General features: G+C 36.4%; 1 protein-coding gene across 1 annotated transcript; it reads right to left on the bottom strand.

Moving 5' to 3' along the window:
• Positions 1 to 4,379: 4,379 nt before the first annotated feature.
• Positions 4,380 to 6,516, bottom strand: LOC107766452 (uncharacterized). The gene is made up of 5 exons (XM_016585236.2): positions 6,238 to 6,516; positions 6,005 to 6,137; positions 5,740 to 5,843; positions 5,294 to 5,438; positions 4,380 to 5,210 (listed from the first exon to the last, which is right to left on the bottom strand). The coding sequence occupies exons 1-5, from the start codon at positions 6,276 to 6,278 to the stop codon at positions 4,578 to 4,580; spliced, it is 1,056 nt and encodes a 351-aa protein (XP_016440722.2). The 5' UTR covers positions 6,279 to 6,516; the 3' UTR covers positions 4,380 to 4,577.
• Positions 6,517 to 12,670: the final 6,154 nt, after the last annotated feature.

Below are 12,670 nucleotides of genomic sequence, written 5' to 3'. Positions count from 1 at the left end.
ATATATATATATATATATATATATATATATATATATATATATATACACACACATATATATATATATATATCTTCTTCATTTTAAATTCATTGACTTTATTAGTTCTAGGTTATATTCGCTTTTAGTCATCTGCTTACAGTCACTTCATCGGGACGAATCTTTATATATAGTTGAAAAGCAAGTGGTCTTAAATATAAATTTTTATGGTACTAGCAGTTCATTGTCAACGATGATTGCACAGTTCATTCTGCCTCACCTAATTCCTACAAATTTATTAATTTGGGCTCCACGTTCTGAAATAATAGTACGCCCCCGGCCCCCCAAGATTTTTAACGGCATTGACTCTTGGATGAATTTAACGGCATTGACTCTTGGATGAATGATTTAGTCACCTAATTGATCTCGTTGATTACTTGATTTAGGCAAGAATTCTTTGTTAATTTGCAGTGGATTGCAAATAATTTGTTTCCGTTAGGCTTGAGTTAAGCAATTGAAAAGTAAAAAAGAAGATTCTCATTGCCACTGGTTAGTAACTTCAAGGTCAGTTGAAAGAAAAGTCAAGATAATGTAAACTGTAAATCATATCATAGCTAATTTAGAAAAAGCAAAAAAAAAAAAAAAAGCCTTGAAAAAGATTCATATGTAAAGCATCTACCTTTGCTTGTGAATGAAAAAGTTAACACAAGAAAAACAAGAAATAGAGCATCAACAGTCAACGGATATCTGAATTTTATCATTAAATCCATATGAAAGAAGAATTACAATTAAAATTATATGATGATCGATAACGTAATAGTGACACCAGAGATCTTGAGCTAGAGTTCTTGGTGTGAATTCGCCTTCCGCAGAAAACGCTCTATCCCTAAAAGTGGGACTTTCTCGGCGCGAATCCAAATTAGTTGAAACCAAAGCCGGGACCGGACATTGGCTGGCAATTTTAAAAAAGAAAAGACACCAATATGAATCTTTGTTTTCCTCCATTAGAGCATTAATTCATTCTGAGTGAAGATTCTGGAGGGAACAGCAAAACGAGCTGAGAAAGATCTTGAGAGGTCATCAGCATCGGACAAGAATGAACCTTGATCAAAATTCTGTGAATAAGAATGAGGATCATATGAAAACTGCATTGATGTGTTTGAGCAATCGAATATACATTTCTTCTGTTTCTTTATCTTCCTCCATAGCAGTCTCCAGATTGGTGTTTTGCTTGTTGATCTGCTCACTGGCAACTTATAGGATACAAAACGGTCGTACTCTAAACCGGAGTAACACCGCCGCGAGCAGACGTACCCGTCGTCTGAATCACACCATGCTCCGGCGTCCATTGTGGTAGATAAAATAGTGTGTGCTTGTGATCTGAAAGTGTTTTGACTTTTTGTGACTCAGTTTTGTAGCATGAAACAAAGTGGTGCACTACTGCTACTTATATATAAAGCAGAATGATGTCTAATAGACTAATATACGTTCCTACTGTCCACAGTGTCCAGTGTCCGGTCTGGTGTAAAATGGTTCAATAGGTGAACCGGCACGTGACATGTTCAAGGATAAACTAGTCATTTACAATAGGGTTGTATTGCTTCTTTGTCTTTGTTTCTTTTCTTTTTACATTAAAAACATCTAATAATCATTGAAATTAAAATTTACTAGATTGTTTGGACTTATTGAGGCGGACCCAAGATTTGAAAGTCATGGGTGTCCTTTTGCATTCAATTAAAATCTGTTTTTGTATATAAGATGTTACTATTTACTAAAGACATATACATGTATACATAGAATTTTTGTCGAACTTTTTGAGTGTCGGTGACCCTTATCTCTGTAACATTAGGTCCGCCATAGGTCAGACAATACTCATGGAGGTAGAATTATATTGAATTGGATCGTTGCCTTTTATTACTATTACTCCCCTAGAGTGTTCGTCCCTTTGTTTTTTCATTTTGTAAAAATTCAAATAAAACTAAATAAATATAGAAGGTTTGTAAAGTAGTTCCTACTAGTTTGAGATTGATTCAAAGATAACGTGGTCATAGTATTATCATGTAAACAAGATTTCCTAGGGATTCAATTATCTCATCAATATTCATGCTATAGTATGAACTGTCTGACTTGAAAAAAGTTTCGCGAAAAAACTTGTTATCAAGTTTTCGATGTGTTTTTCCCATTAGAGTGACACACTCTAGCAGTATTTTCAGCAAGTACAATCCACATAAATTTTCCGCCGGGCCAACGACATTGAAAGGCAAAGAACAAGTTAAATAGCACCTCTCCGTCAAAATTTGGTCTGTGTTACACCTTGAAACTATAACACAGCCAAACGAAGAGTGAACAAGTGGTTGGAATCTTAAAGACTTTAAGAGGTCCAGATTAGCAGATCGATATGTCAAATTTCAAAAGCCACTGATTCCACAGCCTTGTTTATCTTCAATTCTTCATCCATACTTGGCCAACGCCTAATATGCACAAAACCAAGACCCTATCGATCACTCACTAGCCACTAGAATAGCTAAAGAGGAAAAGACAATCCCAGTCGTCACCAGTCCCTATCTGTTATAACTGTCAATCATTATAATTTAAGTTTCTTTTTAATAGATGCACTTTTCCACTTTTATTCTCCTCCTTACCTTCTATTCAATATTCCCGTATATAATATATATATACTGTGTTAGAGGTTGATACACAGTATTCTCCAGTATCCAATGTGTTACCCGAGTGGTGCTCATTGTATTGGTGTTCATGACAAGCCGGGAGAACGCCGTGGGCGCTTTGTCCCTCCTGATACAAGGGAAGATGTGCAGATACAAGCAAGCAGAGTATCAACTGGAAATGGAGCTGCAGTTGGAATGATGAAGCAGTGTGTTTGTTCCCCAACACATCATCCGGGCTCGTTCAGGTGTAGGCACCATCATGCTGATTACAAATGGGTTGCTCAACATGGGAACCAAACCAGTCACTAGACACTGGTGTTGCTACTTTTGCTCCCAAGTCCTTATAAGAAACTCAGCTGTAAAAATTCTTGACATCTGTCCAATATTTCTTTTATTTTGTGCTCTTTCAATAAGATGCGCATAGTTCTTGACACCAAAGATCGACGGTTCAAAGATATCAAATCTATCGATTGACCGAGTATATCCGACATAAGTTTACTACGGAAAGTTCAAAGGGAAACCTACTTATCCAGATGCGATTAATCCTTGCTTGTAAATCACACAGTTTTTCCATGCATACTTCCGTGATATAGCCATTCCCCATTCATGTGGGGGATTGTTGAGGTTTTGTTTTTAAGATGAAATAGTCTTAAAATTAGGGTGAATGGGAAATGGAGGGAAAATGAAATTTTGAGTAAAATTTTAAGTTTTCCCCTCTTGACAATGAGACATTGTCCCATATTGGAAGAGGAAGAGATTTTTGGTGGGTGTATAGATAATTGCTCTTCTTGTAGCTCTTAGAGAGTTAAGAAGAAAGCAAGCCTCGCGCCGTCATCGTCGTCGCTCGCTCGGCTTCGGCTTCGGCTTTTATTTGTTAATAGTAAATATTAACGTAAGATTATCCGTATTTGTAACGGATATTTTTCAATCCGTGTATTGACCACAAGGCAGCCGCCTAATGCTCTTGCTCCACAAACAAGCTAATGCTTGCTCCACCATGGAGGGTGGACAATTGTTCTTCTTCAACACTGGCTGCTATATATATGTGCAGCAGCTGTTGAAGAAAGACACACACAACACACAATACACAAGACACAAATCGCTCAATAGATTTGGCTATACATTGCACTCCTTCCTCTCAGCATTTCCATACGATTTTCTGAGTTTCTACTTCTTCGTTCTGCATTGTTTTTAACTTCAAACAAAGCAACTGTAAGTGTGATTTGCTACCGAACTTTGTGTTCGCTGAAACACTGGGGTTTGAAGTACCGCTACACCAGTGTGTGATTCGTTCTATCCTGGGAGGAAATAATCTATTACCTTGGGTACTAGGAGGGGATTAAATTCCTTAAGGAAACACTGTGAATTCAGTGGGCTCGAATTAATTACTGTTTCATTACGTTAACTTATATTTTGCAGAATTATTATTTACAAATACAACAATATTGGCGGGACTAACAAAACTTCCAAAGAGTTAAAGAATTATAGTAATAGATTCCTTATTTCTGCAGGATATCCAACAAAAGAACCAGTAAGAAAAACATCAGCCATAAAACTGATGTTTTAACTATCTCAGGGTAACAGTTCTAATGGGCAACTGCTACACTGAAAATGTCGACAAAAATTTTATATGAAACTTTTTCTCTGTGAAAAGATTAGAAAAATGTTAACAAAATCTTCTGTATACGACGCCACTGCTAGAAACTTGTGATGGACTAAGGTTAGGACTCATGAATAGAGAGTCAAATACTCTGTCACTACTCAACATAAAGGCTTTATCTAATGAGCTATTTACAATGAAATGATTTAATAACTGTCAGGAGTTATATACACTGTATCAACTCTTAACATGTATACAAAGAATACGATAAAACAAAAATTTAAGAAGATTGGCCGAGGAATGGAACAGTAATCCAGCTTGTCCTAACTACAAAGTCATTCTTTTGATTTCCCACTGAGATCCGCCAGGCGAGCAACTACCTCATCGTAGTTTGGTACCTTAGGATGAAGCCCATTTGGACCAAACATATCAGGTTGAAAAGAATTTGCTCGAGTGTGCCCTTTCATTAGCTCAGCTGGACTTATTTGTTCCAATTCAACTGGAAGGGATGCTGTTCTGCCTGAAGGACCATCTCGAGTTCTCTGCCTCGGGACTTCATCTTTTGCATTTGTTATGCTATGGTTTTCATGTCCTGAATTTTTATCACCAGACTGTGGCTCCACATGTTTCCTTCTAACCGATTTTGGTTTTGTCTTAGCCTCTTCAACTGCTTCGACGTGTCCATTGTATTCTACTTTGGCCACATGAGCACAACTAAGAGAAGAATCGGAGCTGCTTTCTGTTGTGTTCACTCTTGATTTGGTATGATGATGCCTTGCATTCTCATGATTGAATGTAGCAGCTTCAGATTCTTTATTTTGACCTGATTCAGACATGTGCTCTTGTTCATATAGCTCCTGTTGTAAAGCTTTTGAATTCCATTCTATACCAGATTCTGTTGCTATATCTTGCATTAACTGTACCTTCATATCCTTTTTATGTGGTACTGGCTTTAATTTTTCAGCAAACTGTCAAGAAAAAGGAGGAAATAGGAATCACATGAGAAAGTTAATGCATGAATATTATCTGCTGCTGAAGAAATGAGTACTACCTGTTTACTGACATAAAATTCAAGGGAATTTCCATATCTCTCAGAAAATATCGTTCTGAGTTGACGTAATTCAGGCAGGTCCGCTAGTCTTGCTGCTGCAAACATCAAAGATGCCACAGCTTCCCTGCAATTCTCAGGGCATTCCCTAAAAGATGGATAACATATTAACTTGTCTTCACTACACACAATATAAAAGGGCAGCCCGGTGCACAAGGCATCCCGCGTTCATGCGGGGTTTGGGGAAGGGCCAAGGGGTGTGATATAGACAGCCTACCCTGATGCAAGAATTAGTGGCTGCTTTCGCGGCTCGAACCCGTGACCTATAGGTCACACAGAGACAACTTTACCGTTGGTCTAATGCTCTCCTTCTTCAGTACACACAATATAATTAACCATTTATGTTTTCTATTCTTATGAGACACCAAATAAAATAATGTAAGATTTACCTCTGTTGAATCATGGTTTCAAGGTGACTAAAGACATGGTCACAATATTGCTCCAAGAAATCATAACAGCTCAAGAGATTCAGCTCAACTAGAAGGCCTTCAGTCTGTTGCATTAAAACAAAATCTGTAAAGCTTTCCATTTGATCGCTCGCCTTGTCCACATTATCATGCAAAAGGAATATTATTGACAAGTCTTTAAACAATTTCCAGATTCAGACTTATAGGAGTTTTATTGAATAAATGATGTAGAATATTTGGGAATTACCCTGTCGTAGGCATTGACATCCAATCCAGATTTAAGAAGGTCGGCTATATCATTCTTCAAGTATTTCTGCATTGCATTTCTCTTCTTCCTTACCATTTCGATTCGAGTTTTCATCTGCCTGATTGTAGACTTGCTGTACCAGAGAATTCCCAAAAGAATATGAGAACATTTAATAGGCAAACAAAAAGTAACTTTCTTAATTTGAAAATAATCAAAACAGAGATCATTCTTACCATTTGGAGTAAAACTTATTTCTCTTCCACGAGTCCAACATTTTGAATTTTCTTTAGTACGCACCTAGGAGGTTACAATATTATAATGACAAGGATACAATTATTATGATCCAAATGCATCTCAATCGCGCAAGAATCAACATGGAAAGCCGATCATAAGGAAAGAAAAGAAAACTAACTCCTTTGTTAGGACAAGAAAAAAAGAAACCTTTATATATGAAGGAGACAAGAACGTAATCTCGAGTTTAGGAGAAGCTCATATATTAAGGAGTTACTATAATTTAGAATCTAAATCGCCATAAAAGAAGTGGAAGAAAAATATTAGTCCAGCTATATTCTATGGGGTCTTGTCGGATAACGGACAATGCAGTGGTTTTACTGTGATGCCCTTGTTATTCCACGTGTGTGTTGCCGGTTGTGGACGAAGGGGAAGGGTAGTATGGTAAATCTATAGGCCCAATGAAATACGTAGTTGGCGGGTTTACATGGGATTTGATAGACTGGGAGTGCAAACCGCGGGAGACGAACCGTTGAGGATCAGCTCCTCTTTCACGGTTTCACCTTCCAACCTTAAATGTTCTTTTTTTTTTAATTATATTTTTTTCTATATTTTTCTTTCTTTTTTTTTCTCTTTTACTTTGGGGTGAGTTGCTGTGAATAGTGCTTTACCACTGCAACTGTAGCGATCTTTAGAGGCTCATCCAACATTTTAATTTGATGGATCCAATTTTTATATTTTACTACTGAACTCATTGCACATTAAAAATTATGGGTTTAGAATGTACTACAATATTTATTAAGATTTTGATGATATTATATATATATATAAGCCACGTATAAAATTATGGGTTGAACTTGTAGCCCGTGAACTATATCTGCCTCACGCGATCTTATCCTTCCAAAACCTCGAACAGCTAGCCTTGAGCCCTTAACTCATACTTAGAGCCCGTTTGGATTGTCTTAAAAAAAGTTATTTTTCAGCAAAAAAAAAGTTTTAAGTCAAAAAACAATAAATTAGGGTTGCCCACAAAGACAGATCTAGAATTTTTATAATATGAGTGCACCACTAAAGAAAAGAGAAAAATAAAGTATTAAGAGGACTTGATCCCTACTTCTCTAGGTAAATAACTCAGCATTCAACCAAAAACATCATTTAGCCTCTTTGGAGCATGGGTGACAACAGATAATATTAGACCAATTCTAAAAAATATGCACATAAAATATCTAGTTTGACGGAGAGATTATGGGTTCACGTGACTCATATATTGAATTATAAATCCGCCTCTCATCGCCTAACTTATTGCTTTTGGCTTATTTTAAACACTTTTTAACTTTGCCAAACTCTAAAAAAGCTAAAAAAAATTTAAAAACTGATTTGACCAGCTTAAATGCCAATCCAAACACCCTCATAGTTTCATTTAGGGCTGTTTAATGGTACGGTATTACATGTACGGCTGTACCCGTACCAGATTGTACCGGTACCGGACCATACCACTCCGGTGATTGGGTAGGGGTGGAGGTTAGGGTAATGGTAGGATACCCGATTTAGTACCTTTAGTACTAGTACCAGAAGTACCCTTAAGGTACCGTACCGGTACCGCACCCGTACCGGTACCCAAGAGAATTATTTTTTATAATATAGTCGTTTTTGTACCGTTAAAATATGAAAGGGACTATTTTTGCCTCCCTAGCCCCCCAACATCCCCCTAACCCCTAATTTATATTTTTAACCCCTAAGTTTATTCAAATACACTTTAACCCTATTTTAAAACTATAAATACCCCATTTCATTCTTTCAATTTTCATTCAAACACTCTCATATCTCCTTAATTCTCTATCTCTCTTTATCTGTAATTGCAATTAATGTCGATCAGGTCATCAGCGTTTGGTACATTCGTTCCAACTCATATTAATTTTTGCATTTATTTTTGTTATACTTGTGTTGTTATTTGTTGTAATTTTAATAATTTATTATTAAAAATAGCTACTAAACTGAAGAAAAAAAAGGTGTAATAGATATACTAAGGATAATGCTAGGAAGGGGGGTCCTAGTTTTGAAATAAATCCTAACCAGTCCGGATTTAAGAGTTACATACAAGAAATATATAATCCTGCTTTTCTAGGTTTTCCTAGAACAATTGTTAGAAATAATGTTTGCGATGAAGACTTGCTGAAATATTTGAAGAGAAGAAATTTTGGCCTTCCAGAAATAATTCAAGAAGACAACGATGCATGTAGTGAAATAGTACTATCTATTGGAGACAACATAGAAGCAGAAGAATAAGTGCTATCAATTTCAAGCGAAGAACCAATAGAAACTATTGAAAATCTACGTAAATTGAAAAAACATATGTAATTTTATTTTTATAAGTATTGAAATAAAAGTATTGAATTTATCATCCATTAAAGTTTTTTTGTATTTTAAAAAAAATTAATTTTTAATTTAAAATTATCCCTAAGTACCCATAAAGTATACCGCACCCTTAAGTACCGCACCTTTAAGGACCGGTAGGGGTACTGGTAGGTACCCAAAAAAATACCCTTAACCCGTACCCTTAAATATCGTTAAGAAAAGTACCCTTAAGGAACCCTCCCCATACACTTAACTGTCACGACCCAAAATCCCACCACAGGCGTCATGATGGTACTTAGTCTCTAAGACTAGGTAAGCCAAGTACAATTACATTTCAAGCCATTTTTTTTAAAATATTAATTAAATAGGTAATCAAAACCAACAACGGAAACAAATATGAAAACCTTCCAAGACTGGTAATACTGAGTCACGAACTCTAACTGAATACATGAAATGATATCAAGGATCGAATACTCCATACTGTTTGAATAATAATTAATAGTATAATAAAATGGAAAGACTCCAAGGAACTGCGATGACCAAGCAGCTCTACCTTGAATCCTTGCGATCCCACTCTAACTCTGTCCGAGTCCGGTATCTTCAATACCTGGCTCTGCATAAAAATGTGTAGAAGTGTAATGAGTACACCACGGTCGGTACCTAGTAAGTATCAAGACTAACCTCAGTGGAGTAGTGACGAGGTACAGTCAAGACACTCAATAGTCTAATAACTTGTGCAATATAGTATACAAAAATAATAGGAAATAAATAACAATGATGGCAACACTAATCAACAAGTGATATACATAGCAGGGCAACAAGAACACTATTAATATTACTCAGCAAATAATGAGTACAAGTACAACCAATTAATCAAGTCCTTCAAATATAAATCTTTCGCCTATATGCTTTTCAAATAATAATCTTTAGGATATAATACTTTTCAATAAATATATTTCGAATAGACTCCCTTTAAATAAATATCTTTCAAATATAATTCTTTCAAATAAATCTCTTTCAGATATAATTCCTTCAAATAAATATCTTCAAAAATAATTCTTTCAAATAAATCTCTTACAAATAAATATCTTTCGAATATAATTCTTTCAAGTAAAAGTCACCATGTGACACCTCATTTAACTTTCCTGGTATGAGAAATATATTCAATATATCACATCAAATAGCACGGCAATACCTTCGTGCACTTGTCTCATTCTCACCCAATGTATATATGTAGATCAAATCAATTGGCATGACAACACCCTTCGTGCATTTATCTCTTTCTCATCGTTCTTACATATAACAGTATCAACTAGGTGGGGGAAATGCCAATAACAATAGAAGAAATAAAGTGGGAGGCACACAGGAAGCAACCACGACTACAAGTCACATAGAAAACATAGGTGCACAATCATCTCAAGATAAAAGCATGAATGCATACATAACGAAAAGATATCGCAATATAATGTATGTCTCTTATCCTCGCCTGCACCGAAACACCCTTCGTGCCATGAATATATGATAATATAAAAATAATGGCACAACATCACCCTCCGTGCTTTTACTCTCATCCTCAACTGATAATATAAATAAAATGGCACGGCATCATCCTTCGTGATTTTACACTCTCAATGGCACGATATCACCCTTCGTGCTTTACACTCTCAAATGGCACGGCATCACCCTTCGTGCTTTACACTCTCCCTCACATGATAATATAATTCAAATGGTATGACATTACCCTTCGTGCTTTACACTCTCAAATGGCACGACATCACCCTTCGTGTTTTACACTCTTCCTTACCAAGCACATGTATATCATTAACAAGTAAGGTGGGAAGAATAAATAATATCAAGAAGAGTGTTTAAACCACAACACAATACAATAATTCATATCACAATTTGCCACTGACCACAACCAAATTCGAAATATGTATCAGAATCAATAAATTTCTCAACAAATAGCCTAAGGCTCCACACAACGTATATAAAACCTCAAAATAGTCAACAGAGGTAAAAAATACTCAATATAGGGAAACGCCTTCATTAATCCAAATTCTTGATAATTATATTAACTTCTCAATTTAAACTTATTTAATAAATATTTGCAGATAAGTATTCCATCATGAATTTAATTCCAAGAAAAATATCAAATCGACAAACACACGGAATTCACATAAAATCCAAGTGAATAACACCAAATTATTATATAAAATACAAACTCGACAAATAAGAAATTAGGTGTGATAATTCAAGGCTTTACCAAATGCCAACAATTATCCAATTTAATACATAAAAATGCCGACAACTTCAAACCAATAAAATTTGCACATATAAGCCCGAGTGCGTACTTGTCACCTCGCGTACACGGCTTTCAATCATACAATTTCCACATAAGACTCAATGCCTAAGGGGTAATTTCCCCACTCAAGGTTAGGCAAGATACTTACCTTTTTGAAGTTATGCCGATATTTCAAAATCGCCTTCTAGCTTGAATTGACCTCCAGGCCGCTCAAATCTATCCGAATTAATTGTATAACTTTATTAAAATTCATCAAAAATAATTCCGGATAATAAAACGTCGACTTAAAAATTTATTCTAAAAAAGTCAACAAAAGTCAATGCGGGGCCCGCGTCTCGGAACTCGACATAATTTTTACGAAATACGAACACTCATTCCGATATGAGTTCAACCATACCAATTTTATCGAATTCCAATACCAAATCGTCCTCCAAATCTTGAATTTCCATTTTTGAAAAGTTTTTACAAAAATCTCCAATTTCCTCCATTAAACTCGAATTAAACGATGAATATAACCATAGATTCATGAAATATAATCACTTTAAGATATAGAACACTTACCCCAACCAAGCTTGTGAAAAGTCCCTCCAGAATCGCCCAAATCCGAGCTCTAAAAATTTCAAAACGAAATGGCAAAAATGACCAAGTTCAATTCTTATATTTCTGCCTAGTTTCGCACATGCGGAGTACTTCCACGCTTCTGCGTGCTGGCTTTTGCGAGAAAAATCACGCTTCTGCGAAAGTGTACTGCCCAGTTGACCCTCGCATCTGCGGAAGCATTTACGCTTCGGCGAGAATCGCAGGTGCGAGGCAGTGTCCGCTTCTGCGCGCATGACCGCTTCTGCGGTTGCCTTTGCGCTTCTGTGCTTGCGCTTCTGCGCACCAGTTGCCGCTTCTGTGTCCTTCTCAGCTCCCCCTCTTCAGTCGCTTCTATGATGGTCGAACCTGCGCCCATAATTCCGCAGGTGCGATTCCAACAGCTGCTGTCATTTTCTAGGAGCTTCCTTGAAGTCCAATTAGCTCCGTTAACCTTCCGAAATCCACCCGAGGCCCTCAGGAATTTAACCAAATATACCAACATGTCCCAAATTACGATACGAACTTAGTAGAGGCTTCAAACCCCGTCAAACAACGCCGAAATTTCGAAATGCACATCGAATCAAATTATGAGTTTTCAAATCTTTCAACTTTTATATTTTGCGCCGAAATATATCAAATCAATTCGGAATGACTTCAAATTTTGCACACGAGTCATACATGACGTAATGGAGCTGTTCCAATTTCCGAAAACGAAATCTGACCTCGTTATCAAAAATTCAACCTTCGGTCGAACTTTCCAAAAATCTTCTATTTTCCACTTTCGCCAAAATGCGTCGAATTGTCCTACGGACTTCTAAATCCAAATCCGAACATACGCCTAAGTCCGAAATCACCATACAAAGCTATTGACATCATCAAACTTCTATTCCGGGGTCGTTTGCTCAAAAGTCAACTCTCATGTCAACTCTTTCCATTTAAGCTTCAAAAATGAGAATTTCTCTTTCAATTTAATTCTGAACCTTACAAATACCCATCTCGATCGCACACGCGAGTCATAATACATATTACGAAGTTGCTCGGGACCTTAAGTCGCTGAACGAGGCGTTAATTCTTAAAATAACAAGACGGGTCATTACATTCTCCACCTCTTAAATATACGTTCGTCCTCGAACGTACCAATAATCTTTCTGAGGACATTAAATTACTTATTGTATTCTTACATAGATACTTGTGGGTGA

The sequence above is a fragment of the Nicotiana tabacum genome, chromosome 22 (genome assembly GCF_000715075.1).
Source record: "Nicotiana tabacum cultivar K326 chromosome 22, ASM71507v2, whole genome shotgun sequence".
Taxonomy (NCBI): Eukaryota; Viridiplantae; Streptophyta; class Magnoliopsida; order Solanales; family Solanaceae; genus Nicotiana; species Nicotiana tabacum.
This window is presented reverse-complemented; position numbering and strand designations above follow the sequence as displayed.